Raw genomic sequence first — 19,725 nt, forward strand, 5'->3', positions numbered from 1 at the left:
TGGAGGCAAATCTAAACTTTGTAATCAACCAGGTGCCAACAAGAAAATGTGAAGGTCAAAGCCCATCCCCCAACATGATGGAGGACAGAGAGGGCAAGGGTCTTCCAGGCCAGCAGGGAGTCAGAGTACAGCAACAGTTGAACAGACTGGATGCAAAAAGCCGCCACCCTCCTGACCAGGCCAATAAGCCCCAGCCACCTTCATCTAATGGCAACAGCAGCAAAGCAGGGTGCAACCAGTGGTAACCCTTTAATCAACCAAAAAAAATTTTTTTTGGTTGATGTGCTGAGTCTGGTCCTGGAGGCCCGGAGGAGGATCCAGACACACCAGCTGGTGCTACAACACTGAGGCCACATGTTGCTAGCAATCAAAACCCATCCCTGAAAAGAACATCCAAAAAGGAGCCAGTGCCATCTCTGCAGGCAGCCCTGCACTCTCTCTTCAGTCCCCGTACAGTTCCTTAACTTGTATTGTTCAGATACAAAAAATAGCCCTACCTCCTTAATTCCAGAGGTGCCGCACTGTAATTGTTGAGGCACCAAGGGGCGTGCGGCACCGCAAAGGGCCCAATAAGATCTAATTATTCTTAGCCTAGTTAATTCGGGCAGAGGATACTTGTTCACATAGTTGTAAACAGACAAAGTGCCCACACTTCACCTTCAGTCATGACAAAAACTGAGATTTCATCAGCATAGGTTGACAGACAACCTGGGAAAGTGTCTGGCTCTCCTGGCCCAGGTAAGCCAGTCAAATAGCTTCTTAACAAGCACAGGAATGGCTCCAGACTCAGGGCATATAACATCCCAGACAAAGGGCACCCCAACGTATGCCCCTGTGGACTGGGAAGCAGCAGCTAATACCCCCATTAATCTTTAAGAAACTAAAAACGTTATGGTACAATAAAGAAATATATGAAGTGCATTGGCCCAATCCCAAAAGCTTCTCACACTTCTAAACGATAGCTATGATTAACTCTATCAAAGGCCTTCTTCTGATCCATTTAAATAAGCCCCACATCCAGATTAAAAAGTTTACTAACAGTAAAAACACCACAAATTAAGAACAAATTATCAAAAATAGAGGAGCTAGAAACAGAATGTTTGATCAGGATGAATCAAAGTGCCCAAACGATCCTTCAGCTGGTTGGCTAAGTCCCTGGATAAAATCTTATAACTGAAGCAGAGAAAGAAAATATGTTTACAATTCTGAAAAATCACAGACGTCTCCTTTTTTGTGCAGCAGGGTAATCACTGCCCAACAGCAGCAAAGGGGTGGCTCTTTCTCCTTGATACACTCCAACATCATTAGAAATAAGTCAGGACCAATAAGATGTCAGAAATGTTTCTAGTATCGGGGGTAGCCATGTTAGTCTGTATCCACAAAAACGAGTCCGGTGGCACCTGTCAAGGTTCCTTCCCCACTCTGAACTCTAGGGTACAGATGTGGGGACCTGCATGAAAACCCCCTAAGCTTATTTTTACCAGCTTAGGTTAAAACTTCCCCAAGGTACAAACTATTTTACCTTTTGCCCTTGGGACTTTATTGCTGCCACCACCAAGTGTCTAACAAATATATAACTGGGAAAGAGCCCGCTTGGAAACGTCTTTCCCCCCAGAATCCTCCCAAACCCTACACCCCCTTTTCTGGGGAAGGCTTGATAAAAATCCTCACCAATTTGCATAGGTGAACCCAGACCCAAACCCTTGGATCTTAAGAACAATGAAAAAAGCAATCAGGTTCTTAAAAGAAGAATTTTAATTGAAGAAAAAAAAGTAAAAGGATCACCTCTGTAAAATCAGGATGGTAAATACCTTACAGGGTAATCAGATTCAAAACACAGAATCCCTCTAGGCAAAACCTTAAGTTACAAAAAGACACAAACAAGAATATCCATTCCATTCAGCACAGCTTATTTTATCAGCCATTTAAACAAAACAGAATCTAACACATATCTAGCTAGATTACTTACTAAGTTACTTACTTACTAGTTCTGCTGTTTCTCTTTGAAGTCCATTTCTGAAGTTTTTTTGTTCAAGTATAGCTACTTTTAAATCGGTTACAGAATGTCCAGGAAGATTGAAGTGTTCTCCTACTGGCTTTTGTATGTTACCGTTCCTGATGTCCAATTTGTGTCCATTTATTCTTTTACCTAGGGACTGTCTGGTTTGGCCAATGTACACGGCAGAGGGGCATTGCTGGCACATGATGGCATACATAACATTAGTAGACATGCAGGTGAATGAGCCTCTGATGGTGTGGCTGATATGGTTGGGGCCTCTGATGGTGTCACTAGAGTAGATATGGGGACAGAGTAGGCAACGAGGTTTGCTACAGGGATTGGTTCCTGAGTTAGTGTTTCTGTGGTGTGGTGTGTAGTTATGGGCGAGTATTGGTTTCAGGTTGTGGGGCTGTCTGTAAGTGAGGACTAGCCTGCCTCCCAAGGTCTGTGAGAGTGAGGGATCATTTTCCAGGATAGGTTGTAGATAGTTGATAATGTGCTAGAGAGGTTTTAGCTGGGGGCTGTATGTGATTGCCCCTGATGTTCTGTTATTTTCTTTGTTGGGCCTGTCCTGTAGTAGGTGACTTCTGGGTACCCATCTCGCTCTGTCAATCTGTTTCCTCACTTCCCCAGGTGGGTATTGTAGTTTTAAAAATGCTTGATAAAGATTTTGTAGGTGTTTGTCTCAGTCTGAGGGATTGGAGCAAATTTGGTTGTATCTTAGGCCTTGGCTGTAGACAATGGATCATGTGAGGTGTCCTGGATGGAAGCTGAAGGCATGGAGGTAAGTATAGCGGTCAGTAGGGTTCCGGTATAGGGTGGTGTTTATGTGACCATCCCTTATTTGCATTGTAGTGTCCAGAAAGTGTCTCTCTTGTGTGGACTGGTCCAGGCTGAGGTTGATGGTGGGGTGGAAATTGTTGAAATCCAGGTGGAATTCTTCAAGGGCCTCCTTCTTGTGGGTCCATATGATGATGATGTCATCCATGTAGTGCAAGTAGAGGAGGGGGGCTAGGGAATGAGAGCTGAGGAAGTGTTGTTCTAAGTCAGCCATAAAAATGTTGGCATACTGTGGGGCCATGCAGGTACCCATAGCAGTGCCATTGACTTGAAGGTATAAGTTGTCCCCAAATCTGAAATGGTTGTGGGTGAGGACAAAGTCACAAAGCTCAGCCACCAGGTGTGCCGTGGTCTCATCTTATAGTCCATCCTCATGTGGAATATTGGTGTAAAGAGCTTCTACATCCATGGTGGCCAGGATGGTGTTTTCAGGAAGATCACCGATGGATTGTAGTTTCTTCAGGAATTCGGTGGTGTCTCGAAGATCAGTGGGAGTGCTGGTAGCGTAGGGTCTGAGGAGAGTCCAAATAGTCAGATAATCCTGTTGTAAGAGTGCTGATGCCTGAGATGATGGGGCATCCAGGTTTATGGAATGTTTGTAGAATTCAGATGGCAGCCCATCAGTACAGGGGGCATTGCCCGTAGAGAGCTGCTGGACTGCAACAGAGAGCTCCTGTAATGACAGCATGGCATCTAGGCACCACTGCACATCACCAGTTAGACAGGATAAGCCCTAGTGCAGCTCTGCCATTGCCAGCATATCACAGGATTCAGACAAATACACAGTACTGTCAAAAGGAAAGAGCTGCTTTCCAGATCTCAGCTAGCTCAGTCATCAAATAACCATTTGGCAGCCGGAGACAAGAGACGTGCTGACAGTCTGCAGTCTTTTTCTCCAACCCCACAAAAAACCTTGTGGGAGTATCAAGGCCATGCAGCTGGATACAAAGGGCCTGAACCAGGGCATCCTTCACCTTCTCTTCCAGCAAGCATCTCAGGAGTCAGTACTTCTCAGTTGAGTTTGGTGAGTCTGCACTGGGTTCCCCACATGAAGGTCCAAGATATCTCATTCCAGGGCATACATGGCCTGATGCAAGGACCATGTGGTAGCCTGGGTATACCACTGGCAAAACAGTTTGATCTAGACTTTCATGACACACCACCACTCTCTCAATGACTCATAAAGGGGCTTCTTCTGCTGCCAGCCCTCCCAAAGCACAGTGAATATCTGGGTGAAATTCAAGTCCTGTAACAATTTGGTATTAAAGTGCTGTCATAAATGTAAAGGGAAGGGTAAACCCCTTTAAAATCCCTCCTGGCCAGAGGAAAAATCCTCTCACCTGTAAAGGGTTAAGAAGCTAAAGGTAACCTCGCTGGCACCTGACCAAAATGACCAATGAGGAGACAAGATACTTTCAAAAGCTGGGAGGAGGGAGAGAAACAAAGGGTCTGTGTGTCTGTCTATATGCTGCTTTTGCTGGGGATAGACCAGGAATGGAGTCTTAGAACTTTTAGTAAGTAATCTAGCTAGGTATGCGTTAGATTATGATTTCTTTAAATGGCTGAGAAAAGAATTGTGCTGAATAGAATGACTATTTCTGTCTGTGTGTCTTTTTTGTAACTTAAGGTTTTGCCTAGAGGGATTCTCTATGTTTTGAATCTAATTACCCTGTAAGGTACCTACCATCCTGATTTTACAGGGGTGATTCCTTTACTCCTGTTTACTTCTATTTCTATTAAAAGTCTTCTTGTAAGAAAACTGAATGCTTTTTCATTGTTCTCAGATCCAAGGGTTTGGGTCTGTGGTCACCTATGCAAATTGGTGAGGATTTTTTACCAACCTTTCCCAGGAAGTGGGGTGCAAGGGTTGGGAGGATTTTGGGGGGAAAGACGTGTCCAAACTACGTTTCCCAGTTAGAATTTGGTGGTGGCAGTGGTTATTCCAAGGACAAAAGATAAAATTAATTTGTACCTTGGGGAAGTTTTAACCTAAGCTGGTAAAAGTAAGCTTAGGAGGTTTTCATGCAGGTCCCCACATCTGTACCCTAGAGGTCAGAGTGGGGGAGGAATCTTGACAAGTGCCAATGGGAAGAACAGACAGGAAGAAGGAGACACACAGTGACAGACATAATGATGATCAGACAAGTGAGTGGGAGACATGGAGGACTGAACAAACGTATTCACGCTGGCCTTCATGGTATAAACGCAATCCAGTCTAGCCCCTGAGATGTGGCTGGGAGTAGCTTTCAGCCAAAAGTACTGCCTAACAGTGGGTTGGAGAACTTCCAAACATCTATTAGCCCAAAGGTCACAGTAAAAAGATTAAAAACAGTGCCAACATGTGTCTCCACTTTGAGGAGCTGGCCCTGCACAATCTCCTTCACAGAGAGGATCTGTGTCCCCACACCCTGGTAAAAGAGAACAGCGACCCCAGCAATGACATTGGAGCCATGGCTCAAGAAAGCTTCCCCTTCTCATTCCTTCAGTTCTCCTGATTATCGGGGTCTGAGCGCGTCTCTTGCAAAAGGATATCAGCCCATTTTTGTCTGAGAAACTGAGAGAGTTGTGCCCTTTTATGACCATCCCAGCATCCATTAATATTTGCAGAGCCAAAAGTTGAGCAGCACCGCAGAGACTAGAAGGAGAGCGCCAAGGAGCAGAGAAACAACAGAAAGCAGAAGTACTTGAGGGAAAAAAAAAAAGCGCCAATGGGAGGCATGCTTCCTCAAAATACTCAGCAACTTTTTGAGATGGAAATGTTTCCTATGGTCACCCAAGGTATCACTTAAGACAAGAGTCGCTGAGTGAACAAAGTGCTATAAGTCAGGAAAACAGGCCTTGACCTCAACTCCCCGCTTCCCTTTAGTACTATACAAGAAGTCACTAATCTTCTGCACACTGTACTCACCCTTCCTATCTAGTGACAGGCTGGGATATCAGGAATCAGTGAGGAGTCAGAGAGAGATCATCATTGTCCACTCCACCTCTCTCAGACTCTACCAGCTTAGAAGAACATTGAACTGCTTTGTGAATAATGAGAATGTTACACAAGAAGAGAGATTCAGTGGAAGAAGCTGGCATATCTATTTTCCCAACAGTGATAGGCAGCACAGCCCCAGGCTGGGACCTGTTGTCATCACTATAGCATGCAGGATGGGGGCTTGAGGGCTCACCATGCCAAGGGAAGGCAGCACCCCACTGGGAGTTCTAGTCATGGATCCACCACCCACAGCAAAGCAATTCTTCTTAGGGCACACAGCTTCATCCTGAGCCACAGCCAGAAGCTCAGGGGCCTCCAAATTCCTAGCCCTTTTAGAAATAGTCCCGCATAAATCTATTTTATTGATCTGTTCTTCACCCGCATCTCTATAATGTGCAACTGCTTGCTCTGTAAGGAGAAGCTCCACAACTTCCAGGCTATCTTCTGTCCAGGCATAAGTGATGGGGTCATAACAGAGGGTTTCTCTGGGGAGTGCTGCTCCTTGGACAATGGCAGACCACATGGGCAGAGGGAATAGTCTGGCCACGCAGATGCAGGCTGTCTCCTGCTGGTCCCTTGGTGTCCCAACCCCTCAACACTATCCTGAGGTCCCATATTCTCACCAGGGAATCCAGAGCCAGTTGTACATGAGAAGTAACCCCTCAATTGACCAGGGTCACCACACAAGAAACATTTTAGCTTTTCAGAGATAGCAAACACTGTATAATCCACCCCATCTATATGCACCTTTAAAAACAGGTTGAAGAGCTGTTCAGGTTATTTAAGCCTGGGGCTGGAATGACATAACATGTTTCACATTTGAGTTCTTGCAATCCAACAGAATAATCCTAACATCAGAAACAATGAGAGAGAGATCAGATACTAGGGTCCCATTGTGAATGAAGGGGGAAGGGGCGCATTGGAAAAAAAAACTATTTTAGTAGCAGGAATAAATAAGGAAAACACTGGAACAAAAGATTCCTTGACCCCAAATCCCTCCTGTACGAAATGATTCACAAACTGCTGTTGGTCAGGAAAATCACTGCAAATTTTATATTAACAACAGGGAGTCCGGTGGCACTGGATTTTATATTAGCACAGCCAATAGTCTTACCTACACACAGCAAACTCTACAGTGTAGGAGACAGCAGGTACACACTGAACCCCATGCTTGGGGGTCAAGCCACTAAACCCATCTGAAGTTGACCCCCATGGAGAACCCCCCCATCCAAAGAAAAAAGGGTGGGAACACAACACCCCTAAAACAAAGGGACAGCAACAAACAAAAACAAACACAGACTAACAGAAAACCAGCTAGTGCACATAGCACATACCAAACACAGTCTCACGCTCAGAAACTTCCACAACCCCAAGAGAGATAATCAGTAGTTTTTGTGGAGAAGGAGGGAAACAGCTAGCCTGGCTGCAGAAAGAGTGGGAGAAGCACAGACAGGTGAGCCTTACATGGGTCCACAGAATTCCTCTTCACAAGAACAGGAGACCCTGCTTGGTAAGCCACTTCCCATACAGAGAAGAAAGGAGCCAGGGCCTGCTGCAGGACATACCTAAAACCTGGCCTCAGCTACCAAGAGCCAGCTGACAAAGAGACCATCAGCAGTTGAGACCATCAGACAACAGTACCCCCATCTGGGCTGATTAGAACAAACGGAGTTATCAGGGACTGTTGTTGCTTCAATAATTAGATAGTGTAACACAATATTCAACTGCTAATTTTTTTTAACTCCAGCTCCCTCAAATAAAAATAGTTGTCTAGACTTTAAATAGACTTGAAAGCAGGAGCATAATGTGTTTTATTCAGGTTCATAATTGTTTCTTTGCATCTTCTGCCCAGGGATAAGAATTCATAGATATTAAGGTCAGAGGGACCATTATGATCATCTAGTCTGACCTCCTGCACAACGCAGGCCACAGAATCTCACCCACTCACCCACTCCTGCGAAAAACCTCTCACCTACGTCTGAGCTATTGAAGTCCTCAAATCGTGGTTTAAAGATTTCAAGGAGCAGAGAATCCTCCAGCAAGTGAGCCGTGCCCCATGCTACAGAGGAAGGTGAAAAACCTCCAGGGCCTCTTCCAATCTGCCCTGGAGGAAAATTCCTTCCCGACCCCAAATATGGCAATCAGCTGAACCCTGAGCATATGGGCAAGATTCACTAGCCAGATACCCAGGAAAGAAAAGAATTGATTCCTTTTGGGATAACCACCTTTGATCTTAAAACTTCAGGATGGTGAATCCACTTTTCCCAAGAGGAATAAAAACAGACCTGATTCAAGGAGTCAGCTCCTGATCGGAGACCTCTAAATGTAGCAGATCCAAGTAATCTTGAATGTGGCTTTTTTTTTTTTTTTTTTTTTTTTTTTTTTGATTCTGGCACTTTTACCCTCTCTTTTTGTGGAAAGGCTTCTAGATAACGACACTGAAAATTGTGCCCATGTAGATCAGAAGCCATGAAGAAAGAAGTTAGCTATGTGATTGTTTAGTTCCTAGGCTCAACAAACAGCAGAGTCTGAGTGGAAGTGTCAGGGCTCTGGTTGGCCTGCCATCAGAGTACACTAGTATAGCTGTCTCTGTCAGTGGCTGCCAATACTACTATCATTTTGGTAAATAACATGGGAGCAAAGGTCAAACAGCAAGGTAGATTAAAGGTCCTAATGACAGGATTAGAAACCTATGACAACAATGGGCAAATACATATGGGTATTTTGCAGGTCCTCTGAAGTAATGAAGTTCCCAGAGATAACTGCCAACGTTACTGACATGGAGGACTCCATTTTGAAATGCTACTTCTATATTCCTGACTTGACAAGCTTCACTTCCAAAACCTGATGTAGGTTTTGCTTGAACTTGTGCGAATAAGAGAAAGAACTGGAGGAGAGTTATGGAAGTGGGATAAACAGCAGAACAATGCCAAATGTAAAAGTTTTAACAGATTTTGCTACTTGTCAATCTAACCAAAGACAGAGAATACTTAAATAGCACTCAAGCATCCAGAGTGATGTATCTATACTTACAAAAGGCAGGAATGGTAGCTAGTTTCAATGTTAGTACTATTAGTGGAAAGTATGCATACTAAAGCCTTGATCCAGCAAAACGCTTAAAGCATGTGCTTAACTTTAAGCATGTGGATAATTCATTGAAGTCCAAGAACCACTCACATGCTTAAAGTTAAGCATGTGCTTAAGTGCTTTGTTGGATCAGAGCCCATGAGATCTGATTGAACAAATAGCTGACAAACTGCATACCAGACAAATTGAATGCATAATGCTCCGAACTTTTATAAGAGAAGTAGTTAATTGTATTTTGCTTCTTGTCAAACTGCTGCATTGCATTTAAAATATATTTTTAGCACGGTCCATACTCACCAGTATGACACCTCCTGCTGGTCGTCTTGGGAATTAGCTCTTGTCCAGCCCAGAGCACCCTCTGCAGGCCGGTGGCTCACCTGCCTCAGGCCCCCATGTCCCTTCCAGACCCCGGTGCCCCTTTTACATCAGAGTACTGCTGGGGCAGAACCCCCACATGCTGGGTCTCCCCTCCCAGGGGAACCCCCAACCCTCTAAACCCACCTTGCCTCAGTGGCTACTGCCAGTCATCATCTAGCCTCTGCTCACTGGGGCAGACTGCAGTCTGTAATGACCACTCATCATTGGAAAGGGGTTAGGACCTGCTGCCTTTGCCTATTCCCAGGCTGTATTTCTGAAGCCCCAGTACCTCTGTAGGCCTTCAACAAGGCCTGCAGCCTGGGGTTTTACCAGGCTGGAGTGCCTCAGCTCCTCTTGCCCTTCCCTGCACTGTTCTACTTCAGGTACCTTGCTCCCAGGCAGCTAGCCCTTCCCCCTCCAGGGCTGGAGAGAGATGCCCCCAGCCCTCTTATAAGGGCCAGCTGGGCCCTGATTGAGCTGGTCACACCTGTGGCTGCTTCCCCAATCAGCCTAGCTTGGCTGCTTTTAACTCCTTTTGGGTCCCCAGGGATGTTTTAACCCCTTCAGGGCCAGAGCAGGGTGACCACCCTGCTACAATATTATTTCCTGTTTCATAACAAACAATAATAATTTAATTGAAGTTCTTATAAAGCTCTACTTAGTTTTTATGTAAACATTCTCAGGGCAGCGTGAATGGAATTGAAGGAACAGGATTCCTATCAGTCTGTTTTCCCATAAAATAAAATTACAAAGTATATTATTTTTCCTAAAAAATGTCATACTTACCATCTTCATACAAAGAGCACATTTCTGTTCCGGTTGGAATTTTTACAATATTAAGATCTGTTTCTTCCATCTCTGCAGTAGACTGGGAAGGTATCTGGGGCTAGTATGGAACATTTTTTCATTAAGGCTGATTAAAAGTTATTGGTTGATTAAATAACTAGAAACTTGTTAAGTTACATTTAAGGTTATTGTGTGAAATTCAAGCAAAGACATAAAAGCATCTGTAAAACCATCAAATACTATAAAAAGTGGAAATCAGAAGTTAAACAATTCTGACACCAGCCATGTCTCACAGTTTCTTTGTATTCCCTTGTCTGTGTAGATCAACCTGCTGTGTCTTGTTTTATACTTAGATTGTAAGCTATTTGGTGTAGGGACCATCTTTTTGTTCTGTGTATGTACAGCACCTAGCACACTGGGGGTCTTGCTCTATGACTACAGTTTCTAGGCTCTATAATTACTACAACATGTTGCAAACAAATACTGAAATATTCTCAATGAGCAGCATTTAAACAACCATAACTCTGTCCTAGTTTTTGTGTTACCATTTTTTGGCCTGATTCAACTTCCACGGAAATAGTGTTAATACTTCTTTTGATTTTTTTAGAAGGGGAATGGTCTCTTACAGACCTTTTTAACATTTGTGACAGGGTCAGGCCAGATGGTTACAAGAGAGTGCTGGAAGGCAGGTATATTAGCCCCAGGATAAGCAGGGAGGAACCCTGCTCAGGCAAGGTATGGACAGCAAGCCCAGCGGCGTGGGGGAATTCTGAGGTTGAGAGGAATAGCCCGGCCCACTGCTATGTGGAAGCACAGAACCCTCCGAGGCAGAGAAGGAGCTCTGTCACAACTGGTGTCAGTGGTGGGATTGTGTGACTGTGCAGCAGACTAAGCCGAAAAAGGGGATTTTCTTGTCCTCACCACAATGGACAATGTGGTGAGGGCACTAGTACAGGCTACAGTGACCCAGCAGGAGGTCACCTAATCCCAGACGACAGCCCAGCAGGAATCGATGGGGTTGCAGCACAAGACCAACCAATTGTTGACGAATCAGGCTGCCCAGGACCGAGCCCTCCTGTGAGGGTTGATGGACCAGCTGAAAGCCCTGACCACCCTAGCCCCTGGGCCCAACGGGACGCGAGCCCTCAAGGCCACCAGTTACCTACCAAAGATGACTGCGGAAGACTATGTGGAAGCGTACCTCCTTACCTTTGAAAGGACTGCATTGTGTAAGGCCCGGCCCAAGGACCAGTGGGCTGACATCCTCACCTCCTTTTTGTGTGGGGAGGCCCAGAAGGCTTACCATGATATGCCTGTAAAAGTGGCGTCTGACTACCCCCAATTGAAAGCAGAGATCCTGGCCCATTCGGGGGTGATGGCAGCGGTGCAGGCCCAGAGGTATTACAAGTAGAGCTACCAACAGACCAAGCCTCCAAGGTCCCAACTATTTGACCTCACCCACCTTGCACGGAAGTGGCTGCAACCCAAGGCCGATAGTCCCGAGGAGATTCTGGTCATAGACCAGTACACGAGGGGACTGCCACCAGACCTTCATGCAGAGGTGGGCCAGAATGACCCCTCCTCCTATGATGAGGTGGTTGCACTGGTGGAGAGATGGATAATGGCCAGGGAACTTTCATGACCACCTAGGGAAGATTCATTCGGAATCAAACGATCGGCCCCGATCTCAGGAATTCGGACGACCGAGCACCTGGGAAGGTCTAGGTGGGAGAAGAGGGGAGCCGAGGACCAGCCAGGGGCCATGAAGGGATGGAGTGACCTGGGCAAAGAGGACTGTGGGGCCAGTCCCCCTAGCCCAAAGGACAGGGGGTGACTAGGGCCATGTATAGATGTTATGCATGCGGAGAGTTGGGGCACATAGTAGCCCAGTGTCCCAAAGCTGAGGAGCCCATGCAGTGTAACCTGGGGAACTGGGAAGACCAGTGTATCCTAATCCACTTCGTGGGGATTGCGGTAATGCCACATAAATATACAAGGCCAATGAAACTGAATGGGGTAGAGACCATGGCGCTTGTGGACTCCGGGAGCGCTAACCTCCTCATCTCAGGGAAGCTAGTGAAATGCAGTCAGCTGATGCAGGCCAAATGTACAGGGGTAACATGTGTCCCTGGGGCGGTTAGTTATTACCCCACCATCCCGGCAAAGATTGAGATCCAGGGGAACATTACCGGGGTTCCCATACCCTAAACTCCCATACTCTGTACTCACAGGGAGAGATTTCCCAGGGTTTGGAAGCTTGCTCCCACCAGAGGGGTTGGAGGAAGGAGAGCATCCTGAAGTTAATGAGTCATCCACAGCAGAATGCCACCCCCTAATTTTCTCTGACATATCTCAGGATCTGTTCCCCATTCACAGGAGGGTCAGAAATTCCAAACAGAAAAGGAGGGCAGCTAAGGCATTGGGAACCTGGATTCTGATCCAGGGCCAGAAGGCCACACTCATAGGCATGCAGACATGGGCAGCGGATATGGAGTCCGCTCCAGCGGGAAAGGGACCCGAGGCTGGTCCCAACCGTGACGCCACCAAGATGGCAGAGGGGGCAGAGCCAGGCCCCCTTGAGCTCGGGCAGGTTAGTTCTGATAGAGAGAATTTTGGGCTTGACCAGGCAGAAGACCTGAGATATGATAACATCAGGAAGGAGGTGGCTGAGATAGATGGGATATCCATAGACAAAAAGGCCCGGGGACTAGGACCCTACTTCATGATCAAGAAGGATCTCCTGTACGGAGTCATACAGATGCAGGGGCAGGAAGTACATCAGCTCCTGGTGCCATGAAAGCATCTGAGGGTGGTGTTAATCCTTGCCCAAAGTCACCTTTTTGGAGGGCACCTAGGGGCAGAGAAGACCCTGACACGAATCCTACGAAGGTTCTTCTGGCCAGGAATACACGAAGAAGTCCAGCGGTATTGCGCTTCTTGCCCTGAGTGTCAGCAACACAGTCCCCGCCCCCACTTGAGGGCACCTTTAGTGCCTCTGCCAATCATAGAGGTCCCATTTGAGCGGAAAGCCATGGACTTGGTGGGCCCCCTGAAGAAGATGACCTGAGGCCACCAGCATGTGCTTGTCATCCTGGATTATGCCACCCAGTACCCGGAAGCCATTCCCCATGGAACACGGCCTCCAAGTCGATAGCAAAGGAGCTAGTGAAGATCTTTGCCCGTGTAGGGCTACCAAAGGAGATACTGGCCGACCAAGGGACCCCTTTCATGTCAAAATTGATGAAGGACCTATGTGCTCTACTCCATGTCTACTACCTGCACACTGATGGTCTCATGGAAAGGTTCAACATGACCCTCAAGGCCATGATAAGGAAGGTGGTAAGTCAGGATGAAAAAGATTGGGACACACTATTGCCTTATCTCATGTTTGCCATCCAGAAAGTTCCTCAGGCTTCCACAGGGTTTTCCCCCTTCGAGCTATTATACGGGCGCCACCCCTGTAGCGTATTAGACGTAGCCAGAGAGATCTGGGAGGAAGAACCCAACGCGGCGAGAAACATAACTGAGCATGTGTTACAAATGAGAGACCGGATAGCCTGAGTCACCACCATCATATGGGAGCACTTGGAGAAAGCACAGGAGGCCCAATGAGACCACTACAACCTCCAAGCAAAGGTTTGACGGTTCCAACCTGGAGACTGGGTGAAGGTATTGGTGCCCACGGCAGAGAGTAAGCTTTTGGCCCAGTGGCAAGGGCCCTACCAAGTGGTCAGACCTGTGGGAGAGGTGAACTACAAGGTGTGACAGCTGGGATGCCTAAAACATGAGTAGGTCTACCATGTCAACCTCCTGAAGTCTTGGCATGCCCGAGAGACATGTGTAGTCACCCAAGACACCTGGCCCCAGGAAAGCAGCCAGCCCGAGCAGGTGAGGATATCCCCAGAGTTGACGCCAGATCAACAGACTGAGGCATCCAAGATGGTCAACTGGAACCAGGATGCGTTCTCGATGAGACCAGGCTGGATGACCGAGGCATATCACCACATCCTCACAAACCCCGGGGAAAAGGTGACGATATGGGTCCTAGTGGCCAAAAGGGAGGATGTCAAGGCCAAAGTGAAGAGAATGTTGGAATTAGGAGTCATCGAGGAATCCCACAGTCAGTGGTCCAGCCTGATCATGCTGGTGCCCAAACTCGACGGCACCACAAGGTTCGGCAATGACTTTTGCCGGCTGAAAGAGGTATCCCAGTTTGATGCATACCTTATACCCTGCATAGACGTGTTAGTTGACCGATTGGGCAACATCAGGTTCCTGACCACCCTGGATTTGACAAAGGGGTATTGGCAGATTCCTCTAGCCCAGGGATCAGCAACCTTTGGCACGTGGCCTGTAGCATCCACAGGTTCGGCCGATTGCAGCTCCCACTGGCTGCGGTTCACCGTTCCAGGCCAATGGGGGCTGCGGGAAGTGGCGCGGGCCAAGAACTACCTGGACTACGTGATTATCCATGCCTCAGACTAGGAGACCCACCTGGAAAAGGTAGAAGCGGTGCTGAATACCCTAAGGCGCGCTGGCCTCACAGCCAATCCTGCCCATTGTGCCATAGGGCTAGTGGAGGCTAAATACCTAGGATACATTGTAGGGAGAGGCGTGGTAAAGCCCCAACTAAATAAGCTGGAAGCAATCCAAAATTGGCCCCAGCCAAACCAGAAAAAACAAATCTGAGCATTCCTAGACGTAGTAATGGGGTACTACCGGTGATTTATCCCCCACTTCGCCACAAGGGCAAGTTCCCTGAAGGACCTGATAAGGCCCGGGGACCTGACATGGTGAGATGGACCGATGTGGCAGAGGGGGCATTCACAGACCTGCGGACAGACAGCCCACTGCAGCAACTCTGTACTCATAGCCCCAGACTTTATTAAAGAATTCATTTTACAGATGGAGGCATACGAAGTGGGATTGTGGGCTGTTCTGTCACAAATGGTCAGAGAAGACAAACACCCAATCCTTTACCTTAGCAGAAAACTCCTAAGGGAACAGAAATATGCAGCAGTAGAGATGGAGTGCCTCACCATTAAGTGGGCCATGGAAACTCTACAATATTACCTGCTAGGCCAGCGATTTGTCCTCATGACCGACCATGTGCCCCTCCAGTGGATGCAACAGAACAAAAAGAAGATGGTTCTTGTCCCTCCAACAGTTCCACTTATGCATACAACACAGCCGGAAGCCGCCATGGCGATGCGGATGGCTTTGTCCTGGGTACACTGTCTAGCAACCCAAGTTGCCCAACCCCATGGTGCTGAGCAGGGGGGAGGGATATGTGACAGGGTCAGGCCAGATGGCTACAGGAGAGTGCTGGAAGGCAGGTATATTAGCCCCTGGATAAGCAGGTCCCTTTTCCCTTGGTAACTGAACAGAGGTTGCTCTAGGTTAATTAGGACACCTGGAACCAATCAAGGGCCTGCCAGAACCTGTTAAAAGCCTCCTCTCCAGCCAGATAGGGGTGTGTGATAGGAGTTGTGGGAGGAAAGCTTGCTACTAGAGAACTGGGTGGTGCAGATGCTGACAAACACCAGGAGGGAAAACTCCACAGGTACAGAGGCGAAGGGCAAGGGAAACCCTACCCAATAGGGTGAACAGCCCTTCTGGGCCGTGGAGGTCTGAGGGAAGAGACTGAACTATGTGCCTGGTTTGTTGCCACCATGCCCGGAGGGGCTACCAGAGACTAAGAGGCTCCCCTCTGCCTCCCCTGTCAGGGAGGAACCCTGCTCAGGCAAGGCATGGACAACAAGCTTAGGGGTGTGGGAAAATTCTGAGGTAGAGAGGAATACCCTGGCCCACCGCTAAGTGGAAGCGCAAAACCCACGGAGGCAGAGAAGGAGCTCTGTCACACATTATAAATAAAAAATTGAGTATTTTGTGTATATTCTTCTATATTAACAAGTGTGGTGGCTTACTATCACATGAACAGGTTTTTTTTAAGGTAATAGGGAAAGTTTTATTATCTGGTTTAAGGATTATGTTTTGTCTATTCAGTACCTTACTCTCTAATTACAGTTGTCTAATTAGGGGTATAGTGAACTATTTTTCTCAGTAAGAAAAGACTGCTATTTGACATACCTATATACTAAGTCATTGAATACCTAGTAAGTCATTTAATACCTATTTGCTATTTGAGATACAGTACCTATACACTGTTATTTAAATTTTCATATACAGTTCTGAGAGAGCTACATGATAAAGGGATAAGGTTCATTAAGAGTTTGTTGTTGTTGCTAATGTCTTGTTAAAAGGGTAGAGCTAAGGTTGTTTAGATGCCTGCCATTGAGAATCATTCTTTTAAAATTTTTGGTCTCTATTAACTGAATGTTAAGATGGAAGACTAGAACTGTTTTTGTAACCTTATTATGTCTTTTCTTGAATTACGCATAGCAATCTTAACAGTAAATTATTTGTTATTCAATTTTCTAATTTTAAAAAAGGACATACAAATTTTATTGTTAAATGTTATTCAATGTTGGCCTTAGATATTCTATAGATCTTCTATCATAAATTATTATTCAATATAGACCATTTGTCTAAGTTCTGAAAAAGTAAAAGTTAATGTAAATTACAACATTCACAACTACATGTTAAAATGTACACATGTACAGTGAATTTTCTGATATATGCAATAAACAATTGTCAGATATAAGTGGTCAAAAGAATCACTAGAATTTTTTTCCTTGTGAAAATCAGATTTTTTGCTGACTCCTTGCTATGTAAAAATTTTACTTTTCAAAATTGTCAGAAAATTCTACTATACACTTGTAGTATTCACAAAAAAATTTTAAACAGTTACATTTAATGAAAAAAGAAGTTACATACCAATGGTGAAAAGGGTAAATATAAAGCACCCCTTCGTTCATTTATTTGGCTTGCACCAGTTTCAATATAGAGAGGAACAGCAAGCTGTAAAACACCAAAAACATGTTAAGCATATTTCAAGAAAACATAACTTAACACCATGTATGCTCACAAACAACGAAGCTTCAATAATAAAATACTGAAATAGCATGCAATGTTTTGTTCATCTGACTAAATGGGGAGGTTGCATACAGTAATGACACACAAAAGCCAGTTCAGATATTGCTAAAGTAAAAAACAGCTCTTTTACATGTAGAATCGAATACGTTCACAGCTGGACTTTATATGTGACCTTATGCAATAAACAATATGTATCAGTGCAAAAACACAATAGATGTGCAACTATTATAATTGAATTTTTAATTGCATCAATGTCAAGAAGTTGAACATTTGGTTTTCACTAGGGCTACTGATTAATCACAGTTAGCTCATGCGATTAACTAAAAAAATTAATTGTGATTAAAAAAAATTCATCATGATTAATCACACTGTTAAACAATAGAATCTCAGTTGAAATTTATTAAATATTTTTGGATGTTTTTCTACATTTTAAAATATATTGACTTCAATTACAACACAGAATACAAAGTGTACAGTGCTCATTTTATATTATATTTATTACAAATATTTGCACTGTAAAAATAACAAAAGAAATAGTATTTTTCAATTCACCTCATATAAGCATTGTAGTGCAATCTCTCTGTCGTGAAAGTGCAATTTACAAATGTAGATTATTTTGTTGTTACGTAACTGCACTCAAAAACAAAATGTAAAACTTTAGAGCCTACGAGCACAGCTGCCAACTTTTGTGTGTTAAATAAGCACCCTGACTTTCACAATAAGCCAGAAATCAAGCTAATCCCATATTAAAACAAGGCCAAAACAAGCCAATCCCTAAGAACCCCAAAACTCTATGAGACTAGATCCCCCTGGCATGCAGTCTGGGACTGTGGTGGGCCCGCTGTGCACCCCGACTCTCTCCCCCACTTGCCCCTGCTTCCTGGGAACCAATCCAAAAAAAAAAAAAAGCAGCAACAAGCTACAAGCCAAAAACTAGCCAACAAGCAACTCACAAGCCAATTAAGCCAAAAACAAGCCCATTTTCTGTGGGTTCCCCCCCGCCATGAGTTTGGCATGTCTGCCTACAAGTCCACTCAGTCCTACTTCTTGTTCAGCCAACTGCCAAGACAAACAAGTTTGTTTACATTTATGGGAGAAAATGCTGCCTGCTTTTTATTTACAATGTCACCTGAAAGTGAGAACAGATGTTCACTTGGGATTTTTGTATCCAGCATTGCAAGGTATTTACGTGCCAGATATGCTAAACATTTGTATGCCCCTTCATTCTTCAGCCACCATTCCAGAGGACATACTTCCATGCTGATGATGCTCATTAAAAAAATAATGCATTAATTAAATTTGTGACTGAACTCCTTGGGGGGAGGATTGTATGCCTCCTGTTCTGTTTTACCCACATTCTGCCATATATTTCACGTTATAGCAGTCTCAGATGATGATCCAGGACATGTTGTTCATTTTAAGAACACTTTCACTTCAGGTTTGACAAAATGCAAAGAAGGTACCAATATGAGATTTCTAAAGATAGATACAGCACTCTACCCAAGGTATAAGAATCTGAAGTGCCTTCCAAAATCTGAGAGAGACAAGGAATGGAGCTTGCTTTCAGATGTGTTAAAAGAGCAACACTCCGATGTGGAAACTACATCACCTGAGCCACCAAAAAAGAAAATTAATCTTCTGCTGGTGGCATCTGACTCAGATGATGAAAATGAACATGCATTGGTCAGCACTGTTTTGGATCGTTATCGAACGGAACCCATCATCATCATGGACATGTCCTCTGGAATGGTGGTTGAAGCATGAAGGGACATAAGAATCTTTAGCACATCTGGCATAAATATCTTGCAATGCTGGTGCCATTTGCAAATACAGGTTTTCTGTATTTGTGCTGGAAATGGCCCACCTTGATTTTCATGCACGTTGTAAGGAGAGTGGTCACTTTGGATAGGCTGTTACCAGCAGGAGAGTGAGTTTGTGTGTGTGGTTTTTGGAGGGGGGTGAGGGGGTGAGAGAACCTGGATTTGTGCAGGAAATGGCCCACCTTGATTATCATACACATTGTGAAGAGAGTGGTCACTTTGGATGGGCTATTACCAGCAGGAGAGTGAGTTTGTGGGGGGGGGGGCCGGAGGGTGAGAAAACCTGGATTTGTGCTGGAAATGGCCCAACTTGACGATCACTTTAGATAAGCTATTACCAGCAGGAGAGTGGGGTGGGAGGAGGTATTGTTTCATGGTCTCTGTGTATATAATGTCTTCTGCAGTTTCCACAGTATGCATCCGATGAAGTGAGCTGTAGCTCACGAAAGCTCATGCTCAAATAAATTGGTTAGTCTCTAAGGTGCCACAAGTACTCCTTTTCTTTTTGCGAATACAGACTAACATGGCTCTTACTCTGAAACTTGAAAAATACGATTTATTTTGTTTTTTTACAGTGCAAATATTTGTATTAAAAATAAATCTAATGAACATTTTGCATTCTGTGTTGTAACTGAAATCAATATATTTGAAAATGTAGAAAAAAAATCAAAAAAATATTTAAATAGATGATATTCTATTATTGTTTAACAGTGTGATTAATTGAGATTAATTTTTTTAATTGCTTGACAGCCCTAGTTTTCACAGCAACTGTAACTCATCTACTCTGCATGTTCGCATTAAGGTTCTTATTCAGCAAAGCACTTAATCTTGTAATTCCATCCCCACTCTGCAAAACATTT

General features: G+C 45.0%; 1 protein-coding gene across 3 annotated transcripts in view; it reads right to left on the reverse strand.

Moving 5' to 3' along the window:
- Positions 1-19,725, reverse strand: part of C2H10orf67 (chromosome 2 C10orf67 homolog) — a 159,577-nt gene that overhangs the window by 14,900 nt on the left and 124,952 nt on the right. For all 3 annotated transcript variants that reach the window (XM_074946078.1, XM_074946079.1, XM_074946077.1), the window contains 2 exons: positions 16,887-16,970; positions 10,050-10,149 (listed from right to left, as the gene is read on the reverse strand). In XM_074946078.1, coding sequence (XP_074802179.1) covers positions 10,050-10,149; positions 16,887-16,970 — 184 coding nt within the window. The remainder of the gene's footprint in view (positions 1-10,049; positions 10,150-16,886; positions 16,971-19,725) is intronic.

This window comes from Natator depressus, chromosome 2, assembly GCF_965152275.1.
Source record: "Natator depressus isolate rNatDep1 chromosome 2, rNatDep2.hap1, whole genome shotgun sequence".
In the NCBI taxonomy this organism is placed as follows: domain Eukaryota; kingdom Metazoa; phylum Chordata; order Testudines; family Cheloniidae; genus Natator; species Natator depressus.